The 22,424-nt window shown below is 47.5% G+C and overlaps 1 protein-coding gene across 1 annotated transcript in view; it reads right to left on the minus strand.

Moving 5' to 3' along the window:
- The window catches only part of SRRM4 (serine/arginine repetitive matrix 4), a 64,242-nt gene extending 42,558 nt beyond the window's left edge, over window positions 1-21,684 (minus strand). The window contains exon 1 of the mRNA XM_042441523.1: window positions 21,267-21,684. Coding sequence (XP_042297457.1) covers window positions 21,267-21,397 — 131 coding nt within the window. The 5' untranslated portion in view covers window positions 21,398-21,684. The remainder of the gene's footprint in view (window positions 1-21,266) is intronic.
- Between the last annotated feature and the right edge of the window lie 740 nt (window positions 21,685-22,424).

Genomic DNA, 22,424 nt, shown 5'->3' on the forward strand with positions numbered 1-22,424 from the left:
TAAAAGAGATTCCACCTCAACATTAGGAGGAACTTCCTGACAGTAAGGGCTGTTTGACAGTGGAACAAACTCCCTCGGAGTGTAGTGGAGTCTCTCTCCTTGGAGGTCTTCCAACGGAGGCTGGATGGCCATCTGTCGGGGATGCTTTGATTTGGATTTCCTGCATGGCAGGGGGTTGGACTGGATGGCCCTTGTGGTCTCTTCCAATTCTTATTATTCTATGATTCTATGATTCTGTCCTTCCTGCAAGCAAGGAGCTTCACGGCATTGGTGCATGCCCCGGCATCCATTTTGTGATGCATGGGTGGGTTAGGAGCTAGGAAGCATCTAACTGTAGTTCTGTAATGGGGAGAAAAGAAGATGCACTGGAGATCCTTCCATTTCATTTCATTTATGGTTCTATCTGCACTGGTGAGGGGCAGCCTAGAGCATTCTGGCACTGGCCTGACTTTCTGTCATTACAAAAGCCAGTGCCAGGTAGATGATCGCATGCACTGAGCTGCCTGGTGTGTCCACTGCTTCCACTGCAGGTCGCTTTACTCTGAGTTCAGAATGAGGTGCCCAACCTCAACCACATGGCTGGGCACAGCGTTCTGACCTCAGAGAGAGAGTGAGACTGGCTGCAGTGGGGGACGTGCCAGGTGGCACAGTGGTCAAATGCCAGCACTGCAGCCACAAGGTTGTGAGTTCGATCCCAGGGATGCCAAGGTTGACTCAGCCCTCTATCCTTTCGTAGGTTGGTAAAATTGGCTTACACATTGTAAACCACTTAGAGAGTGCTGAGTTCACTATTAAGCAATTTAGAAATGTAACTGCTATTGCTCAGCCTCAGAGTGGCGGACTCCAGCTCTTCTGGGAAGAGCAAGAGCAAATATTAAGTTTTAAGAATCCTTTTTAAAAGGGATATACCCCAGTTCTGGTGCTGAACGGCTGGACGTTATTCAGTCTGTTTGCACCAGAAATGGAGTTCAGGTTGTGTGTTGTCCAAGTGGAACAACACCAGAATGGGGCATAGGGCAGGCCCGTGCAAACATGGCCTTGGATTCAAGGCGGCTGCGACAGAAAACAAGTTTTTCAGCCCTGTGCGTTCGCTCCCCTACCGGTTAAATGGTCTGCTTATAACCGTAGTTGTTTCGGTCGGCTTGTTACCCTAGTGTTTATTCCTTTGCACTTTTGCTGTCGGGATTAATGGTGGGTTTTGTTAGTGACTAAATATTGTGTCACAGAGAAATCCATAACTGTAATTAGTGGATTAATACATACATTAATAAATTGCAGACTGCCATAGACTGAAGCTGTGATTACACTTATGATGTGCCACCCCTGAACGAAAAAGTTAATGGGAGAGGGAAACAAAGGTCTCTCTCCTTCGTTCTCTCTCTCAAAAAATAACATAAATACATGCAGAAGAGAAAAGACAACATTGTTAGTGTCACATGTCTCCAGATCAGCCATCTTGTTTATTGGGATGTCCATGCCATCCCATTCGTCCATCTACCCATCCATTTTATTACAGGCTGAGTCTCCCTTATCCGGAATTTCGAATACACCAAATACTCCAAAACTCAATACTCCAAATACTCCAAAACTCAACATTTATTTTCATGGGTGGCTGACATAGTGACACCTTAGCTTTCCACTGGTTCAATGGACACAAGCTTTTTTCTTCTTCTTCATGCACATAGTTATTAAAAATACTGTATATAAAATTACCTTCAGGCTGCGTGCATAAGGTGTATAGGAAACATCAATGAATTTCGAGTTTAGATTGGGGTCCCATCTCTGAGACATCTCATTATGTACCTATATGAAAATGCAGTTCTTTCCAAATATTAATAATAAAAAAATCCCTGGAGAAGAAATTGCCCAAGGAAAGCTACCACTAGCCTATGAGGTTAGGAAGAAGAGGCATGGTAAGTGTGGCCTAGGTACAGGGACCGGGAATGGCGCAAGCGTGGGGTTGACCTGACATAGCCGCACATTAGAGAGGACTCCCTGCGCACTTGAAATGGGAAGTGAACCAAGTAAGATGCAAGCAAATCCTCTAAGATGCTGCAAAGCGTAAGCGTTGAGCGGAATGGGTTTTATTGTTCCTCTGATTTGACTTTCAGCGCATGCTGCCATCTCTGGGGGCGTCACACCTGCAGGCGTGAAAAGGTCGCACTCCTTTGCATTTGAGTCATTCCCCGTGAGATTTTGTGTAGTCTGACAACATCCGCTTTATAAAGCTTTGCAAAAATGTACTGTGGTTTAGCTATACATACATATACACATACACATATACATATACATATTGTAGAAGGTAAATGTAAATTAAGTGGATCAATATTACTTGCATTTCTTTTTTTAGAATATATGTATGTATGTATGTATGTATGTATGTATGTATGTATCTTGCCTGTCTGACCCCATCCATCATTGCAAGTCATTTGGGGGCACAACTACATTGCAAAGACTAAAGAGAGAAGCCCTCCAAGGGATTTTCTAGTTTCCAAGACACCCTTCCTTCTCTGGTGGCTTGGAGGCCTTTCTGCCTCACCCTAGGCGAATAGTCTGTTTTAAAACCCTGTCCTCATTTTGTTTGGATTCGTTCCTCTCTTGGCTTTGCTAGCAGCCCAGCTTGACCATCTGTTTGTTTCCAATATCCGAGTGAGAAATACAAACATGCCCTCAACTGCATGACAGCTGAAGATGCCCGGAGCAGGTACAGCAATGCCTGGCAGGGGCTCCAAAGTTCGGCCAAGGTTGATCAGACTCACAGATTTTGTGCACCGGAAGAGCTGGGAAATGTTCCTTTGCTGGACTACAACTCCCAGAATCCCCAAACTGCCTGGGGTACTTGGTTTGCCAGGAAGCAACCATCTGGCAAAACATGCCAGGCTACAGCGACTCATTCTAAGCTACCTGGGGACACCCCCCCCCATCATTTTGCTGCCTGAGGCCAAGTTCCAAATGGTGCCTTCCACTCGCCAAGATGCTGGCGACCCAAATTATGTTGACACAGGGAATTTCACAAGCCTTTTTCCTTCATCTGACCAGAGTCTGTCTGCTGGGGAGGAATGATTTATTTGGACTACAACTCCCAGACTCCCCCAGCTAGCCATGGAGATTGTGGGAGCTGTCATCCAAAAAAAGAACATTTCCAAACCCATGGTTTCACCGACATGGCCAAAGCCGGAACCTGGGCCCAGCAAAACAACCCCGAAGGAGAGAAGCGAAAAAAGAAGACACTGGCATTTTCCATAATCAAAAATCACGGATTTGCATCTGCACAGCTTCTCCCCCCCAGATCCAAACGGTTACAAAGCAAAGGAAAACAAGGACGACTATCAATCAATATTTTTCACTCTCCGATTAAGAAAATGAACAAATAACAATAAGCCTCTTTGTTTTATATTATTTTTAAAAAAGATAGCTTTAAAAAAGCAATCTGAATTGAATGCAAACGCAATAAAGCAAAGCCTATAGCCTAATCTCTTCAAATTGAATCTCACGGGGACGCTGTTGTATGGGATTTGCACAGGAACCATCCCTTTTTTCGTCCCTGAAAAGTTCCACCTTTAGTCTTGCTCCATTTCTGGTTCTGAGGAACCACTTTCGATTTAGTATTGAAAAATAAAAAGGACAAATACGGGGACTTTTTCTGCAAATGTTTTTCCTCGCAACTTTGGCCCTCTTGTTGGCAGTTCGCGTCCTTTGGACTCCATGCTGGCGCTGCTTGACCTCACCAGTCCCTGTTTTCATCTGTGAGATGTTGGAGGGTATGAGATTTCTTGTAATGGATGGCACCATCCAGAACCCGTTGGTTGGCGCGGTCAGTGGCTCGGTTCCGTCTTGCCAAAAAGTCTCCCTAATTGCCTTATTTTCCCCACGTATGCAAAAGGCAACATCACAAGTTCCTGCAAAGAGACCTTATTAAGTCGGGAGGTTTTCTTAATTAAGAAGCAAACGCCCAGCTTGTGGCACATTTTAAATAGGTTCCTCTGTCAAGAGGCCGCGCCGCAAACATTGCGATCCTATTGCCACTTGCTCCGCCGTGGCCATTAAATCCAGCCTCTCCAGGCTCCCCTGGCAACTTGCGACCTGGTGACATTTCTAGTGGCGCTTGCAAAATGCTCTCAAGAGTGAGTCATTTTCCCCAACGATGAATTGGACAGAGTTCGGAAGTCTCTCCGAATCTCCACGATATCAAGCTGCTATCTCATTCCTTCTTGTTAAGGCTTGCAAATGCCACGGATAATTTGAGGAAGGAAATAAAATTCTACCTTTCTATCACTCTAACTCATTAGGTATTCGGGGAGGATTTTGGAGATGCTCCAGTATCCCTCACTTACAGTGGAACAGTCAGGTAATAAAGGGAAGTCATTGCATTTCACTAGTTGCGTGGAACAAGTTATCTGTAACTAGACTCATCCCTCCATATCTGCGGTTTTGATGATTCACGGATTTGATTAATATGTTCTCTCTAGGAATATCTAGGTCCTCCAGTGCAACTCTATGGTCAACTTTAACTAAAGGTTGAACTAAAAGACCTAGAGATTCCTAGAGAGAATACTTTACTAGGCCTTTGTAGTTCCTCCAGTGCAAATCTATGGTCAGTGTCTGTCGGACGTTGACCACAGAGTTGGACTGGAGGACTTAGAGAGTCCTAGAGAGGTGTCCTCTCAGGTAAAAACAGGGTGTTTTTTGCGGTTTTTCCATATTCACGGGGGTCTTGTGCCCCTAACCCTAGCGGATATGGAGGGACAAGTGCGATCTCTGCAGGAATGGAAACCGGAGATGAGAAAAGGTCTGGAATCAAAATACAGGAGTCTCCATTGGTGTCAGGCTCTCAGGAGGCGGCCCTGTGGCGCATGGCGTCACTGTTGCCAATGGTCTCCATGCTCTAAGGATGGAATTCTTTTGCTACATTTGTTTTCGAAGGAAAGAACAAGTAATTTGAGCAATTTTCTTCCTGCTGGAAGAAAGTGTCTGAAAACAGCAGTTGTTCAAGACTATTTGCAGTCTGGGACTTATTCTGCACAAAATCTGTGCATGTTATCCGTGCAGAAAAACCACTGCATTTTCTGCCCAGGTCGCAGCATTTTCTTTGCAGAAAAGAATATCCTTGTGTAGAAAATGTTATTTTCTGTGTAGAATATGTGATTGTCTGAGCAGAAAGGAAAATTACACACAACACAGAAATCTGCATTTTCTGCACAGGAAGCAAGACAATATTTTTGCACGGAAACACACACCAAAAAGGATATTGTTTTCCGCACAAAAATACTAGGTTTGAATCTGAAGCAGAATAAGTCAGTCCCAAATTTTTCTCAATCTGAAACTCAAGAAACACATTTTTGCCCCTTTTCTGAATGTTTTTTGAAACCCCTTTCCATCCCTGTTGTGCTCACCAACAGAATATGGAAACTCTGGCTCCTGCCGCGCACTTCACCCTCCAGGCTTAGCAGCCGTGGAAGCGTTTCGAGATAAATCTCATTAGAACTGGTGGGGTCAGATGCACCGAGAACATGCCTCCCTTTTTCCTGTAACATTAAGAGCTCTGTTTTTCCTATAAATGAAAGAACCTGACCTCTGGTCACCCAAAAAAGTCCCCAGGCTCTTATCTTGGTTAGCGCAAGAGAGCAGCCATGTTTTAATGAAGCCAGTTCAGAAAGAGGCAGGGAAACGTGGACTGTAGGCAGAATTAGCATGGATTTGTCATTCCCCTTTTCTTTCAGCCTTCTTGTGCTAAAGTACAAATGGCGGTAAGTCCGCCTGTATGTAACACCTGTCCCCCCAAATGGGGAGGCAATCTGCCATAAAGCGCTCCATCGCTAAGTGCTAGGAATGGTTACCATCAAGCTATCTACAACGGGGGCAACCTCCCAGAAGGTTTGGACTACAACTCCCAGTATCCCTCTCTATGAGCTAGGCCAACTAGGAATTATGGAAGTTGGAGGATTTCCATCTGATGTGTCCTCCTCCATTACACCAAATTGGAGGGGAATCCCCACAATGAGCAACATATGCTACATGGGATTTGCATCTGATATGTCTTCCTCCATCACACCATATAGGCTCTTGCTCAGAGTGGGGTCCCTACAATGAGCATCTGACATGTCCTCCATCTATGATACCATATTGGCTCTCAGGTGGTGGCGGGGTCCCCACAACAAGCAACATGGCCACGTGGGCACTTGCATCCAACATGTCCCCCTCCATCACACCATATTGGTGGTCCCCACAACAAGCAACATGTGCCACATGGGGATTTGCATCCGACGTCTCCTCCTCCGGCGCACCATATTGGGTCTCATCCTCACAATGAGCAACATGGCCATGTGGGGATTTGCATCAGACATGTCCTCCTCCATCGCACCATATTGGCTCTCAGGTGGCGGTAGGAGTCCCCACAATGAGCAACATGGCCTCATGGGGATTTGCATCTGATGCATCTTCCTCCATTGCCCCATATTGGCTCTCGGGCTTAACAAGAAACATAAGCTCTGCTTAGGCCAGCCAGGGCCGCTCCGACAACTGGCCTGGTTTCTTTCTCAGAACACCCAAGTGGGCTAATGAGCGAGGCAGATGGCTGTAATGAGGATGTGACCGAGAGAGAGATTGGGAGCGCTTTAGAAAGACCCCTCTTGTCCGGAGACCAGAAGCTTTTTGGGCCAAGCGGTCTCAATGGCGGGAGGTTCCTCCCCCCCCAACCCTGCACTGGATCTTCCTTTTATGAATCCTAACAAGGACCCCCTCCCTCTCTACGTCTCCATCGGAGACTGCCAGCAGTTGCCTTGTGGCCTAGTAATTAGAGTTTTTAAATCCCCGGCTGCTCCTCGGAGGGCAGCTGTACCACTAGAGCCTGAGGTCAAGGAGCAGACAAAAGCTTTGCTCTTAATTGCATCAACACACGTCTCCTTTTCTTGCCCCACCGTCGCCTTCTTCCTGCTTCCATCTCCCCCTTTCCATGTTGGTTGGATGCATGGAGGGGGGGGCGTGGATGAAGCAGATGGCAGGCAGGCGGATGGTTGGAGAACCCCGGCTGCCCCCTCTCCTCGCTGAGCAGATGCCCACTGAACAAGAGAGCCGAGTGCGAAGGAGAGGATTAAAGGCAGCTCTGTATCAATTAACATCAAAGGTCAGAGGGGGAGAACAAGAGATGGCACCCTTGGCAGGGCAAGGCCCGGGGGATACCCGCGGCCACCCCCGAATGGCAGAGAGTGGGCAGAGGGACAATGTGGGCTCCCATGGCATTGGGGTGATGAATCCGTTCTGGGTTTGAGTCCGAAGACCTAACCCGAGTGCTCAACCTGTCCTGGCGGGACAGGATTTGGCACTTTGGACCACTCCTCTAAATTTTGGATTGAAACTCGGAGTGGATCAACTGCCTCCCATCAATTGCAAAGATGCACACCAGAGCATTGGTCCTGATACACATTGGCCACTTTCCTGGCTCTCCTATGTAGTAACATTCCCAGCAGCCCCTCACTGAATGCGGATGTTGTGAATGGGCTCAGTTCTATTTTCTGCAGATGCGAGTCCATTTATGTAGCTGTAAGTCCTATATTGAAGTCCTGCCACCTTCTCTAAGCTGGGAATAGCTGCACTGTTTGAATTTGGGCAGAGCAGATATGGGGACGGGATTTCATTTCAGTCCAATGCGTACGAACCAGACGTTGCAGATGTCTTCATATCTGAGATGGAAAGATTTTTATTTTATTTTATTTTAAAAGAAGGGATAAGCAAAGCTGTCATATTCTTACATTCCTGGCTGTCATAGCACCCGTCAGAAAGATTGGCTGGGCAGACCTCTACCTTTAAAAGATCGTGTCTTCAAATTGAGGTTGGCCAACAGCACAAGAAACAGATCTGTGACAATACTCAGCATTTGCCAAACGGTCCCCTTTCCGACACAGAAATCCTGGAAGTGTGAATTAAATTCAGATTCGAATCTTCTAGGCAGGATTTTTTTTGCAACCTGAAAACGTATGTGATTTAGAGTTTTTGCCTTCCTGTTGCTCTTGGTTTATGTGTTTCTTTGTTTTAATTCTACCTGTCCACCTGAAGGGCTCTCAAGGGACCTTACAGCAATAAAATATCGACCAGATGCTTCCTTGCCAAGCCAAGACTGGAACAAACAGAAATGAATCACCACAGAGTCTCAAACACTGGACACCATTGCATGTCAGGGATCGAACGTCAGAGGTCAGTTCTCAGACGCATGGCAGGACACAAAACAGAGATAACAAGGAATCTGAAAATATCTGAAGAATATTCAACATCAACTTTCTTCTGCATCTAGACATTTCAGAACTACCCAACTCTAATTCTCAAAGATATAAGCCCGCTTACAAGATGTTGGGACTTCGGCCATAATGTGAAAGGGCCCTTGGTTTATATGCACAAAACAGGCCTTATTTATCATTCATTGGCATCACTTGCTTGTTGTTGTGTGCCTTCAAGTCATTTTCAACTTATGGTGACCCTAAGGCGAACCGAAGCTATCATGGGGTTTTCTTGGCAAGCTTATTCAGAGGGGGTTTGCCATCACCATCCCCGGAGCCGAGAGAGTGTGACTTGCCAAAGGCCACCCAGTGGGTTTCCATGGCTGAGCCAGGATTCGAACCCTGGCTTCCCAGTGTCCTAGTCCAATCCCCAAACCATGTTGAAGCGAACTCATATTGACCAAGGAACAATTCTGGTCGCACACCATCCTCACAACCAGCTTGCAAACTGGAACACTTGTCCCAGGGATTATCTACCGACTGCAGAAAAAGCACCCCTTTAAAAACTCTGGCTTGCTTCCATCCAAACAGATCAGGCCATGCAATCTCTCTCTCCCGCTCCCTGCCTCTCCCATGTACATGTCCTATGCCATATTGATTGGGAGATGAAGAGTTAAAATGCAAATCTCTCCAGAGATCTAGCCTCAAGTAACTCCCATAAGAGGCCATCTGCCATCTGCCTCACTGTCATCCATCCGGAGGGGGAAGGGACTTCTGTATGGAGGCCTCCCCATCGACCGGACAGACTCCTCTGAGATCCGGTGAGATACCATCAGGTTGGTATGGTTCCAAACTCAAAGCCTCCTTGGGCTAAGGAGAGTTTTGGCAAGCCAGTTGAAGCACAATTGCACACTGAAAGTGTAAAGAGGAACTTTGCAAAGCATCAGACATTAGCAGGAGGGAAAATTCCAAATTGCACAGCTGGATCCATGGTGTAGTGGAACCAGGGCTCTATGGGACAGGGTTTTTTGTCTCTCATTTTAGGACCCCATAGGGATCCTTACTTATTTATTGAATTGCATTTCTGTCCCCCGTTTCATTTTGAAACTATCCCAAAGCAGGTCACCGTTTCCAGCCAAGCAACAAAACCGGTCAGGGATGAGAATAAAACCGTAATGCGACAGAAACAAGGAAAAGGCATCAAGAAAAACCCACGTTTTGTTCAAAACTAGGCGGGGAGGAAAAAGAACATGCCGTTGCCAGCATACCATGCCCCAACAGCTTTCAGCTCGGCTCTGTTTGCAGTGCATTAAAAAAAATTATGAAAGAAAGTTTATTGATTGGGAATTTCCTCTCCATCGGTACTCCCTCATTTATAACTAGGTTAAAGATGGCTTTGTCCCCGAGGGTTTCTCCAGCTCATGACCCAGTTTCGATATTACACTAATTTGGAAACCAGGCCTGTCTGCCATCCATGCAACTTGGAATGGACAGAAGTGACGTCTCGGAGCTGGGAGAAGGAACCATTGAATGCTGCTATGAGACTAATAATTTGGAGACCTGTCCAGTCACGGAGTGAGTCCCACCAGAATAAGCTTCCCATCTTTACTGGGTGCATCAACACTGGAAAAAGGGAGAGAAATAAAAACAGATTCCTGAGAGCACAGGAGGCATTCCAAGAAAATCCTAGCCCTCTCCAAGACAACCCTGTGCTTCAACTCAACTGTGCACAAAGGGGGCTAAAGTGGGAAGAGGAGGAGAGAGAAGCCGGGACATTTTCCAAGCGGCTGAAAAAGTGGGACGACAGAGCATTGATCGGAACTGTCCCTGCCAAACTGGGACAGTTGCAGGGGGTGGGTTTAGATGCACCGAATGAGCTCTCTGTCTATAATCCATATTATATAGGATTATAGTTTGCACACAAAATGAAATTGTGTCCTAGAGAAAGATATCTAAAAGTATCCTGAGGTTGAAGCTACCACGCCTCCCCCCCATCCTTATGGTCTGCCCTCCCAGAATAAAAGTTCCCCTGGAATGGCCATGTTTAATATGTACCTTGACCCGCATGGGGAAGATATGGACAAAGACACAGCGCAAGGGGAACCGACGACACAGAGACCCACCTAATAATAAAACATGCGATATTTGCTTCCAATCCCGATAAATATGTGCATGCGCCAGGCGGAGAAAATGCGATGCTGGCAACCTAGTGGACAAACCAGTCAATAATAACCAAGCAATAGATTATCACATGCCAGCTGTAATATCTGGAGACATAAATAAGAAACAAGCCCCATGGATTGATGTAGCAGCACTACATGCACAATGTAAACCGAAAGGAAGCCAAATGTTGAAAGCTGGTGAGAGAAGGAAGGAAGAAAGGAAATTATTTTGTTATTTCGTTCACTAGCCTCTGCTTTTCTTTTCGGACAGGTGGACAGCTTTCCTGCGCCACTGGGGCCATCCCAAGAGATCTGGCTACCTGAAGCAAAGAACAAGATGGCACCCCTCTCATTCCATATACGCAAGCCAACTGGGTGGCAATGGAATCCTCCACCATATCTGACAGCAGCAACCTGGCAGCCTAGCAAATGCCACCCTCTGCTTCATGGTAGGGAGCAAGGACCCTTTGAATGAGATGGGGGCTTATGCCAGAGGCAGGGACATTTCGCTTCACTTAACTTCAGGGTTGCTGACATGAACCTCCCTCCCTTGACAAAGAGCGCACCCCCATATTAATACTGTAATCTGTGGGATGTGAAATCTAGTTTTCACCTTCTTCGCCAAAGTATTTGGAGCCAGCCATGCTCAAATTGGGTCATGCCTGCCTTCCTCTGTTGCCTGCAGTGGCTTGGACAACATCGATCCGACCATCACACATCGGATGTGAAAACCTGTCTCTTTCGTTTTCGTTATATTTCTCAGGCCCAGGCCTTCTTGTTCCACCCAAGTTCTATATGGAGTGATGAGACAGACATCCCCATTGCGCATAGATGTGTGCATGTTTTGGTATGCCCTTCCCCCGAAGTACACTTGTTATGCATTTCTCCCCTTAATGTCCATGTTTTTGCATCTTTCCCCATTGCTGCATATGTGCCAAGGCATGTTTTTCAAATATATGGATTTTCAGCCATGCGTGTCTCTGCACATGGAATTCAAAACCAGAACGACACACCAAGAGAGTATCTAATAGCTTTCTCTCTGTGATGGGCAACGGAAAGTGTATTTCATTACTGGTCCCATCCACAACACATTGTTGTGATGTGCTTTTAAGTCAACACCGACTTATGGAAACTCTTTCTGAGGAGGTTTGCCATTCTCCTCTCCTAAAGCTGAGAGAGTGAGACTTGCCCATGGTCACCCAGTGGCTTTCCATGGCTGGGTGGGGATTCAAATCCTGATCTCCTGGAGTCCTATTCCAGTGCTCAAACCAATATGTCACACTGTCTCTCAATGGCAGTACCCTAGCCGCCACAACACCACATTGCCTCTCGTCTTAATAAAAAGAAATCGAGGCCTGCGTAAGTATGCAGCAGCCGAAAACCTATCTGAAAGCTTTTCATTAAGCGCCATGCAAACATTTCCCTCGATAATGAGGCAAGGAGAAATCAAAAGAGTATTAATGCATTTGGTCAAGCCCCAGTGCCTCCCATTTCAACAGTCCCGAAAGAAGCAGAAAGATTTGGAGAAGTTTTTTGCTGGACGTGTAGTTTGAAAATCATTTGGCAGAGATGTGCATGAGTATACGAACTCCCCCATGCACCCAAGGCAATGGGCGCATACCTCTTCCCTCGCTTGCTGTCAAAGAAAGGATAGCGCACATCCTTCAAAGGTGGGTTTGCATCTGACAGTTCCCCAGTTCCATTCAAAGCCTTTCACACCATTGCACAAATAGCCTTCCCTGGATTTCAGCATTGGATCGCAAAAAGGAATGCTCACTGTTCATGTGCAGTGCTCAGTGGGCACGATGCACAACACACAACCAGGTGCGAGGCAAAATGCAAAATGCACAAAGGCCACCCATGTGCAAATCCACCTCCACAACCTCGAAATGAATACAGACATGCCATATTAGAAGACACTCCATATTAGCTTCACCTGCTTCCACAGCAGATCTAAGGCACATATAAGACAACCATAGGATTGCCAAATCTCTCCCAAGAAACACAAACCCTACTACTGATACTGGCTGCCTCCGATCAGGTTTTGAGAGAGGAGGCTGCAGGTTCTGGAAGAATGTCAGAGGACTACATAAAGGCCTCCTTTCTTTGATGGTGACATCTCCAGCTTTTGAGGTGCCCCATTCAGTGAGAACCCCTGTTGCACGGTGGAACAACTTGCCTGATGCCCTGTTGCGCATTGTTGCAATTCTCTAACATGGCCGCGTATCACATCAGCGACCTAGCTCCATCACTGTAAATGGTTCGGCATTGCAGCCCATGATGCAGGATCTTGCCCAGACATATAATTCTCAAGGGATTGTGAGCCTAGCAAATGGATGAGTACCAGAAACATACGATGACCAGGGTCTCACTCTGCAGTGCTAGAAACCTGGGGACTGAAGCACAGAGCTTGAGAGTGTCCCTGCTCCCAATTTGGCAGATTACCATTCCCAGAATCCCCCCAGCCAGCGTGGCTGTCGGGGATTCTGGGAGGTTTCAGTCCAAGAAGGGAATTTTTCTATGCTCTGCAGGGCTCAAAAAACCTGGAGCGCTAGATTTCTGTCTTTGGCTATAAATTGCACCAGGCCCTCTGCTGTGACTCAAGCTTGCCTTTGAAGAAGTGCAGAAATAGCAGTCCATTTTGCACCTCCATTTTGCACCCATTTAACCGGAAGGTGATGGTTTGAAGTGGCGGTGGGGACTAGGAGGACAACGCACACACGCCCGCCCCAGGAGATCCAATGATGACATCAATTACGGCTCAGAGCAAAGCCTCCATCGGTTCAGACCTTCCATTAGGGTGTTCTCAAGATGGCCAGGCCCATTGTAACCACAGGCTGTCAAAGAGAAAGCAAGTGGAAGGGGGCCCTTTGAATAAATCTGCTGCAAATGGAGCTTGGAATTGCGAGCAGTTCTTTGGGCATTAAGGCACACATTTTGATTGAGCCAAATGGGCAGGCAGAAAGAGAAAGAGAGAGAGAGAGAGAGAAAGCGAGGAAAAAAATGCCCAGGAAGAGAATACGCGATTCTGTCAATACGACAATCACTTGCTTTTTGGAGATATTAGCAGTTGCCTCTAAAACACATTCCTGCTCTCCTTGTCTGATGAGCAGCCGAAGGAGAAGGAGGCTGCAGGACTAAAATCATGAGAGAGAGAGAAAGGAAAATAAAAGAACAGACAGGTTTGCTGGATTCATTTTACCGGAATGGGTGCAAATTACTTTGAGTGTTGCTATTCTGAACACTTTTGATGTTTTACCTTGGCAGGCAGAGGACTAAGGGTTGCTTGCAAAGAGCTCCAACAAAACAGAGGAGGGCTCTTCACCCCGGAGCGTTTGGGCTGGGGTCAGCCCAGGATAAAGTGCTGCCTGACGTGGAAGGCGCAGGCCGGAACTCGGTGTAACTTTCCTTGCGCGTGTGCATTTGGAGGGGTTTTTTTTTTGGTCAATGCGCAATGTCTGCATTCAGTTCAAGGTCATGGAAGGGAAGCTGTGTGTATCCAGTGCCCTTGTGTCAGGCTCTGCGTTTCACTTTGCACATGGATGCACATGGGCATTTGATTGCCCATTTAGGGACTGGGTTGAGTTGTGCACTGTTGCCATTCGGCACAAGGGTTGCATGGCACCATTCATTACTATGCCACTCTGCCTGTGGAGATTTACCCTAGGTAATGCTGATGCAGACTCTTGACCAGGAACTCCCGACTCCTTCCAGCTGTACAAATCCAACTGGGTGGGCAGTTGGACATGAATTCGACTTGCAATGGGATAGCATCCAGAAGTGTGCCTGAAAGCGGCAGACAGATGGGTTGGATTTGCAGTGGTTCCCAAGTTTTGGTCCTCCAAATGGTTTGGACTTCAGCTCCCATAATTCCTGACTGTTGACCAAGTCAGCTGGGCCCCTTGGGAGCTGAAGCCCAAAAGGAGGGCCAAAAGTTGAGAACCGCTGGGTTATGGAGTGAAAACTGTGGTCACAGGCCATGCTCAGCACAGTCCTCTGACACTGTGCAACCACATTCTTCTCCAAAACACTCTACCCAACATGGATGGCCACTCCTACCCCAATCTACAAAACAAGCAAAAGAATTCTGATATGGAGCAATGAAGTGTATCGATCCATTTTGCACATTTGTGCAGTGCCATAATGCACTCATGAGGTAGTGTTGCCAGCGGCATCGCTAGGGTTGGTGATGCCCCTGAGTCTTGCACAACTGACAGCTAACTCCATGAGCATGCTTCATCTCCTGGAGGTAGGATCTCAGCCATTACCTCCAGTATCAGATGCCATATGCTTCTTGATACTAGTGGCTGGGGAACACAAGTGCGCAGATGGAATTCAGGTCCTGCTCATGGACTTCCCAAAGGGATCTGGCTGGCAAGAGAGAGAGCAGGATGCTGGCAACAGAGAGAACAGAATACACTTTCTACCTGATCTGAGATGGTTCTTCTTACATTGCATGGCTCTAAGACCTTGTGGCCATTCTTATCCCCCAACCCAACATCTGCTGTCTGTGGCAAGAGACTTCTAATGGTAGGACCAGCTCAGACTACACTGCCAAAAATAGTTAAAGAATACAGTTCTCATAAAGGAGGCTGGGAGGCTAGCTGGTGGTAGGTTCAAGGCAAGGAAAAGGGAGACTTAGAAAGGAACTGGCCAAACTCATGGAAGATGAAGTTAACAACAGCCGTTCAGGCGAGATGAACGATGCTCTCCTATTATCATTGCGCTAGGAATACTTGGTTGTCAGTCTGGTTGTGCTCTGTGTCCTTATGTTGTAAAGTCATAGCGGGCCCAAGCTGAATATGGACCTTGGGGCAACTACTTGGTTCCATTTGGTGCACAGGTAAGTCCATTGATGAAGACATAAATCCGAAGCAAAATGCCAACCAGGGACTTGTGGGCACATGGCGAATGGCATGGCCTTTGTGGCCAGATAAACTTCCTACAAACATCAACCAACCTGGCTTAACCAGGTTTCTCTGCACCAGATAGGGCTGCCCAAAGAACCAGCCTGCTGAGCAAAAGAGAAAATGAAGGAAAACATAGACGGATGGGGTTTGGGTGTGCGCATGTGTCTCTCTGTGTGTATAAACAGCAGCCAGGGAAGTGGGGGCTGCTGATGGGCTCTGTAATAAAAAGAAAGGTTCTGGAATTAGCTGTGTGGCAGTCAATTTCCAGGGTAATATAAAACCCCATCTACAAAAGCATTTCCCTCTGCTTGAAAGCAGCAGTCAACAAGCAGGATTCCTCAGGCATCAGAGGATGAAATTAATGGCAGCCACCCAAGGCAATGACAAGGCAAGTCGCTGAAGCCATTCCTTCCCATGCGCTGGGTCTCATTTCGGAGTTGAGAAAAGGAGCAGGGCTGGAAATGGAAAAGCGCACTTCTTATGGAAGGGCCTTGGCTAGTGGCTTCCATGAGCCGGGGATGGGCCAATCCGACCTGAGCTTCAGCATGAAGCTTAAAGGCATTATCCAAGAGCCTGTTTGGGGGGAAAGAGTTCAGCACCTTGATGGCACCATGATATTTTGGACTAAAACCCACATCGGATGCCCGCTTTGCCACCATCTGCCACTAGGTTCCACCGCACCGCTCCCCTCATCTGCCCTTCTCACCACTTTGCCCCCTTTTAACGTCGAATGTTCTTTCTTAAAAATCATTACCTGGAGTAATACAATATCAAGGAAGTGCCAAACATAAGCCATTGGTGACTGCCGTAGTTGCCTTTTTACGAAGGAGCGCTTTATTTCTTGAAAGTAATGACGCAATCATTGTCGTGCACCTTCAAGTCATTTCCAACTTATGGGGACCCTAAGGTGACGCTACTGTGGGATTTTCTTGGGCTCAGAGTGTGCGACTCTCCCAAGGTAACCTAGTGGGTTTCCATGACCGAGCGAGGAATCGAACCCCAACCTCCAGAGTCATAGTACAATGCTCAAACCTCTCCACCACTGGCTCTCCATGAAGCAATAAAAAAAAAAAAAATGCGGTAGCATTCCGATTTTGGAAAAGTAACTTATCTTCTTTTCTTTGCTTACTACAATGGCTTGCCTGTGCATGGAATGTATGCTCCTCCCTGTTGCCGGACACCCACCATAAAGCATGTGGCAGTCGCATTAGTCAGCACTTGAACCACATGATCTTCCTCCTCCATTATTTAGTCAAGCTGCCCTCCCTTCATAAGTTCATACCTATCAAATGAACTAAGGGTCAGACTTGACTTTGCAGAGAATCTGTATTCCTTCTAATTAATCTATTTCCCCTCCAACAACAAGATTACCTTCGAGATGTGTGCCTCAGTCATCAGACTTGCAAATGAAGCCCATGTTTGCCTTCCAAAGACAAATCACAAACAAAGCACTCCAAACGCAAAGTAAGTAGGTGAGGAAAATCACACGCCATGACAAAGAGGTATCTTTTGCCATTTGGAGGAATGCCTCTGCAAGAAGCGTGTTAAACCTAGTGTGACCCCCAAACGTTCGTTCAGAAACAAAGGGGGCGACGTTATTCCACACTTCTTCCAAGTTCTGTGTTTGCAGCTCAGAAGAGGAGGGTTTAAAAAATGTTGGCTGAGAGCCTACCTGCAAGTTGCATAGCGAATATCTCCATATGGGGAATTCCACAGTGATTCTGCCATGTCACCCTGGTGTTGAATGGCAACACCGCACGACCGTGCCATGGCACCAAATGTGCAATTGTGTAGACATCCAATGCACATGCACATCCAGGCACCATGTGCATTGTGCAAAACAGTAAACCTATGGTCTAAATTTAAGGCTGAGCATAACTTTATGCCCCCAGGGTCAGTGCTTCAGTTGGGTAAGGCCTCCTTGTTAGTGAATTGTGACAATGGATGGCTGCCTCTGCATGCATGACTGTGGGCAATGCATGTCCATGCACATCATGAATGCACATCTCCTGCATGGCACCACTCCCGAATGGAATGTGGACAAACCTGTCCCATGGCAAACTGATCCACGTGTGAGACACCAACAGGATCCCAAGCATTGTCTAGAGTCTCACTTTGTATTTTCTCATTGCTCTTCTGAAACTAGCCAACTAACCAACGACCAACTACCTTGAGGAGGGCAAAGCTGCCCCTGCCTAAGATGCCTGGCAACCTTACAGTCCCTGCCACATTATCACCATCTGCTTGGCTATCCAAAACATTGCTAGACCCACCACTGCCTCCAAACACCTTCGTCCAAACTCAAAGCAACCTTGGAGAAGTATCAAACATGTTTAGATCCACAGAGAGGGGAAAGGCACTTATACACAACACTTGAGAGGGCCACAACTGCTGACTTCCCCATCATTTCTTGTCTCACATTCAGGTACTTTTGCCAGGGTTAACCAAACTACAATCTGGCTTGGCATTTCTTTTTCAAAAGCATGCCTTTTAAAGGCGCCCCAGGCTTTACGGACACTACACAAGTGAGCTCTCTCCATTGGCACTGTGACTGGCAAACACCCCCAACTTCCAAGTCATTCGGGAGCTGGACATTTTGGAAACAGGCAGAAGAGAATTATTTGAAAACAGTGCCATTCATGTGGACTAGTTGCAGTCTAGGGCTTTGCGAGCACGCACACGCACACACACACAGAAAAATGGGTTTTTCAGCACCGAAAAAAAAAAAGTCACGCTCTGTTGCTTTTGTACAGAAAAGCAGGGATTCCGATGAAGGAACCAAACTTGAGAGTCCTGTTTTTGTGCAGAAAACTAAGTTTGTGAATTTTGTGCAGGGAAAAACAAAACAAGCCACAAAGAATCTGTAATGTCCACATTTTCTCATCAGGGAGTCCCAACAGTTGGGAAACACCTTGCTTGCAAAGGATTAGAAGGTTTCTTTCTATCCCTAGCGAACACATCTGGAGTGCCCCAGGTGGCTGGCGCATTGAATACAGGAGGAGAGCTGGGATACCCTGATGCGGCCGAGTACGGCTGTACGGCGCAACCCTACTCACAAGCCAACCCTACAAGAGGAATGGAAGTTACTTTCTGGGAAGCACTTGTATAGGACTGTAAGGTACGAATGCTAGAATCCATGGCTTCGGAGTGCTTTCTTCCAGTTGCTGATGAGGATGCATCATGATGGCTAATTATTGCAACACAAGACACTTTGAAGGCTTCATCGGCTACATAATGCTTTAAAGGGCACATCAGTAAAAACTCATTAAAATTCCCAGGCACAGTCGAGTCTGTTTTCTAGTGCTCTCTCCTGTGAAGAGTGAAAGGAGATTGCATTGCCCAGTTTCCCCACGTCCCTCCCTTTGGGGTGGCCAGCCCCTGGCTTTCGCTTTCTCCATGCAAAGAGCACATTGGCGTTAGCAAAGAGAACTTTCGTCTTGAGCACAGACCCGAAATGAAGCTGGACGGTTGCATTGCTACCCCACATTTGAGCCCCTGACAAAGCGGCCTACGAAAACTGGTGATATGACAGTTTAGCCGTCTTCGGGTTCCTTTAAAAGACAGGTTGCACAAGGAAAGGGAGATTGGGAAGGAAAAGGGGGAAAGCAAAGCTAGGTACCCATTCTGAAAGTTAGAGTTGTCATAACAACCAGCTGGAATGGAAACGGATGGTTAACGTCTGTATTCTCAGGGGACACCATATTCTCTAGGATCCAGACCCTAGACCTGGAGCTGAAAGCACCCACAACCGCCCACAGGTTGAGTAAGAAAAGTTGACATCACTTAGCAGCAAACTTCATAGATATGGAACAGGGGATCTCATAAATTACTGTGGGGGTGGCGAGAAGAAACAGCAGCACTTTCCAAAACACTTTTTCCAGAAGGAGATTGGGGGTGGATTCTTATTTTTATTGTCCTTTTGCTTTTTCAGGAAGCAACATGAGCGAGACACACAAACCTACCCAGGTGGGGGAATAGATACATCAAGATACAGAGTTATTTTGTACTTTGTATTGTGTATATTTTGTTTTTGCTTACAAGTGAACCAATTTTTGGGGGCTCTATGTTGATGAAGATTTGATAGGGCTCCTGGGAACAAACTGAGTTCAAGGGACTGTCTGGGGCACCAGCTGGCAACCTCTGATCATTGGTGGTTGGTAGTTTTATATGCCAGGGTACTTACTATGCTTGGGGGTTTCTCCTAGATTTTATCATGGAATGAAACTCAATGTGGTTTCACGCACCCCTGACTTGGAAGCTCACATCCATTCCTGCTTTCTCCCCTGTGTAAACAACACCTGGGTGCCATGTGCTCCTCTTCCCATTCATGTGCACAGGTGGGACCTTGGATCCGACTGTGCGACCGGTGTAAACGCTGTCACCAAGGCACACAACCGAGTTCAAGAGTTCTCGCTCAGAATGGCATTTATCCCGGGTAGGGGGAATAAATGAAGACAACTCCCCAGGGATTTTGTTTTGGTTCAGAGGAGGATTTCCCAGCCCTTCCTAGCTGCTCAGCCAGAGTGCTAGTTCTCACACTTATCCCCACTAGTCCATATGACAACACTGGAGAAGTCATGTGGCTTGTTTCCCCTCAATACAGATCAATGTTTCAGAGAACCACGGCAAGAAAGCTGTGTTGGGGTGCTGGCACAAATGTGCCTCAAGTGTGGTTTGGAGAAGAGAGGGAAAGACCATTTCCATTTCATATGCAATCCCATTTCTCTTGCCTTGGGGCTCCAGGTACATGTTCATACCCCCATCTCATACACGACCGCTTCCAACTCTGGATCTTTGAAAGGTCATGGCTTCAGATCCCTAAGAATCCTGTTGCACTTTTAAAACACCCACTTTGCATGCACACATCACATTTTTCCCTCCCGAAAGTGACAAAGAGGACGGATTCCCCACTCTTTTGGGAGAAAGGCAGGCCTGAAATTCAATAATAAATAAATACATAAAAAAAATATATAAATAGTATGCATTTTGTGTTCAGCGGGGAAACCCCAGTCCAGTTTGACAGGCCCCAATGGTTTTGGAGGCTGCATTTCTTTCAGCCTAGGCCGTCAGAATTGACACTTTTGGAGGGGGCCAGAGGCAATGATGGGACGTTCAAAAACTGGATGTTGAAAAATGGCAGGGCAAGAAAACTCCCATCCAGAGACCTTAGAAAAAAGACCTGCTGCCTCCAAAAAGCAAACTGCCAACCTCTCCTCCAACACCACACACAGCCAGCCCAAAGAAAAAAGTGGAACCACCACCACCACAACAATAACAGCAGCACATAACTAGACCTTTAATATGCCCCGCCAGGCTCAAATCTTTTGGGCCGTCTCCCAACTGCCCAGCAGGTTTAGGAGAAGTTTCCAAGCCCACCGACTCCTGGGGGAGCTACCTCTTCTTCCTGTCCTCCCAAAACTCAGGCCATGATCCAGGTTTCCCCACTCAAGCATCAAAGAAAGTCTTTTCACTCCTACCCAGACAGAAAGCGACTCTCTCTCACCTTCCCTCCTGGAGTCGGTGGATGTCTCCCATCTGCTCTGGGCTTCTAGTCTGAACTTGCAAAGGCTCCAAAGAAAAGAAAAGAAAAACCCTCCCCCCTCAATAGTTTCGGGGACGCCAAGAACTCCGCTAGAGCTCAGAGGAGATCCCTTAACCTTGCCTTGCTGGCCTTGCCTTGCTCCAATCCCTCCATCCTTGGGTACCACATGCCTTCGTCCATCCCAGCATCCTTGGGTACCACATGCATCCCTTCATCCTTGGGTACCACACGCATCCCTCCATCCTTGGATACCACATGCCTCCCTCCATCCCTGCATCCTTAGGTACCACATGCCTCCCTCCATCCCTCCTTCCTTACCACATGCATCTCTCCATCCCTGTATCCTTGGGTACCACCTGCATCCCCCCATCCTTGGGTACCACCTGCCTCCCTCCAACCTTGGGTACCAGCCCCGGTCCTCCCCACCCCCTCCCAGCCTTACCTGGCCAGGGGCTTTCGGGAGGTGATGCTGGCCACGATGACGCTGCCGGGCCTCGGGGTGGCCACGGCTTTGAAGGTCCCTTGCCAGAACTTCTCAAAGAGCTGCTTCTCGCCGCCTTCCAGGCTGGCCATGGGGAGCTCTCCAAGGTGCTGAAGCCCTGCGCTCCGCACCAGCCAGCCCTAGCAGAGGCTCTTCTTGGGGATGGAGGGCAGAGGCTCTCTCTCTTTCTCTCTGCAACAGGGAGAGGGCTAGGCAATGCTGGGCTGGCAAGGAGCCTCAGGATGCTGGAGAGCCCCCTGAAATCTGGAAAGGAGAGGGGGACTAAGGGAAGGCCAGATGGCCAAGTCTTGCAAAGGTGGCTGGTTGGCTTTGCTTGCTTGCTTGGCTCTGTCTGCCTCTCTTGGCCAAGGCAGGCTCGGTTTTGTCTGGGCTACATGGTGACGTGGAAGCAAGGGGTGGGGGAATTTCAAGAGATCTTCTCTCTTTTTCTCTCTCTTTCCCTCTCCTCCTCCCCTGTCTGCTTCCCCCAAAGCAAGCACAAAAGGGCTCCTACCCTGATCAGCATCACAAAGGCCAGAGGGAGGCCAGGCGTGTGCCTAGATGGGCTGCAAAGGGGGAGAAGAGGGGAGAGAAAGGGGGGCAAAGAGGCCAGGCCTTGAGTCAGAGCTTGAAGGGGGAAGGGGAGGCACTGCCAGCCCATGCCAGGCTGCCAGCTGCCTCTTTTGCACTCCCCTTTCTGTAGATTGGGGAAGGGAGGGGACAGTCTGAATATTGTTGTTGTTGTTGTTGTTATTATTATTATTATTAGTGTCCTGCTCTTTTCCCACAACTGGGACTCAGATCGGCTTCACAATATGGACCCCCCCACAATCCAATTAAAAACATAGAACGGTAATACATTAAAACAGAATTAAATTGTTACAATAGTAAAACAGAAGATGTATTTTAGTGAAACAGTACAAATAGATCCAACTTACAGCCGCTCTGTTGTGGAATTTTCTCGTTTCTTGAGAGGAGGCTTGCTGTTGGCTTCCTCCAAGGCTAAGAAAGTGTGACCTGACCATGTTCGCATGGTGTGTTTTCATGGCTGAGCGGGGATCTGAACTCTGGTCTCCAGGAGGTCATGCCCACTGCAATTTGCACTGATCCACAAATGGG

The sequence above is a fragment of the Sceloporus undulatus genome, chromosome 10 (genome assembly GCF_019175285.1).
Source record: "Sceloporus undulatus isolate JIND9_A2432 ecotype Alabama chromosome 10, SceUnd_v1.1, whole genome shotgun sequence".
Classification (NCBI taxonomy): Eukaryota; Metazoa; Chordata; class Lepidosauria; order Squamata; family Phrynosomatidae; genus Sceloporus; species Sceloporus undulatus.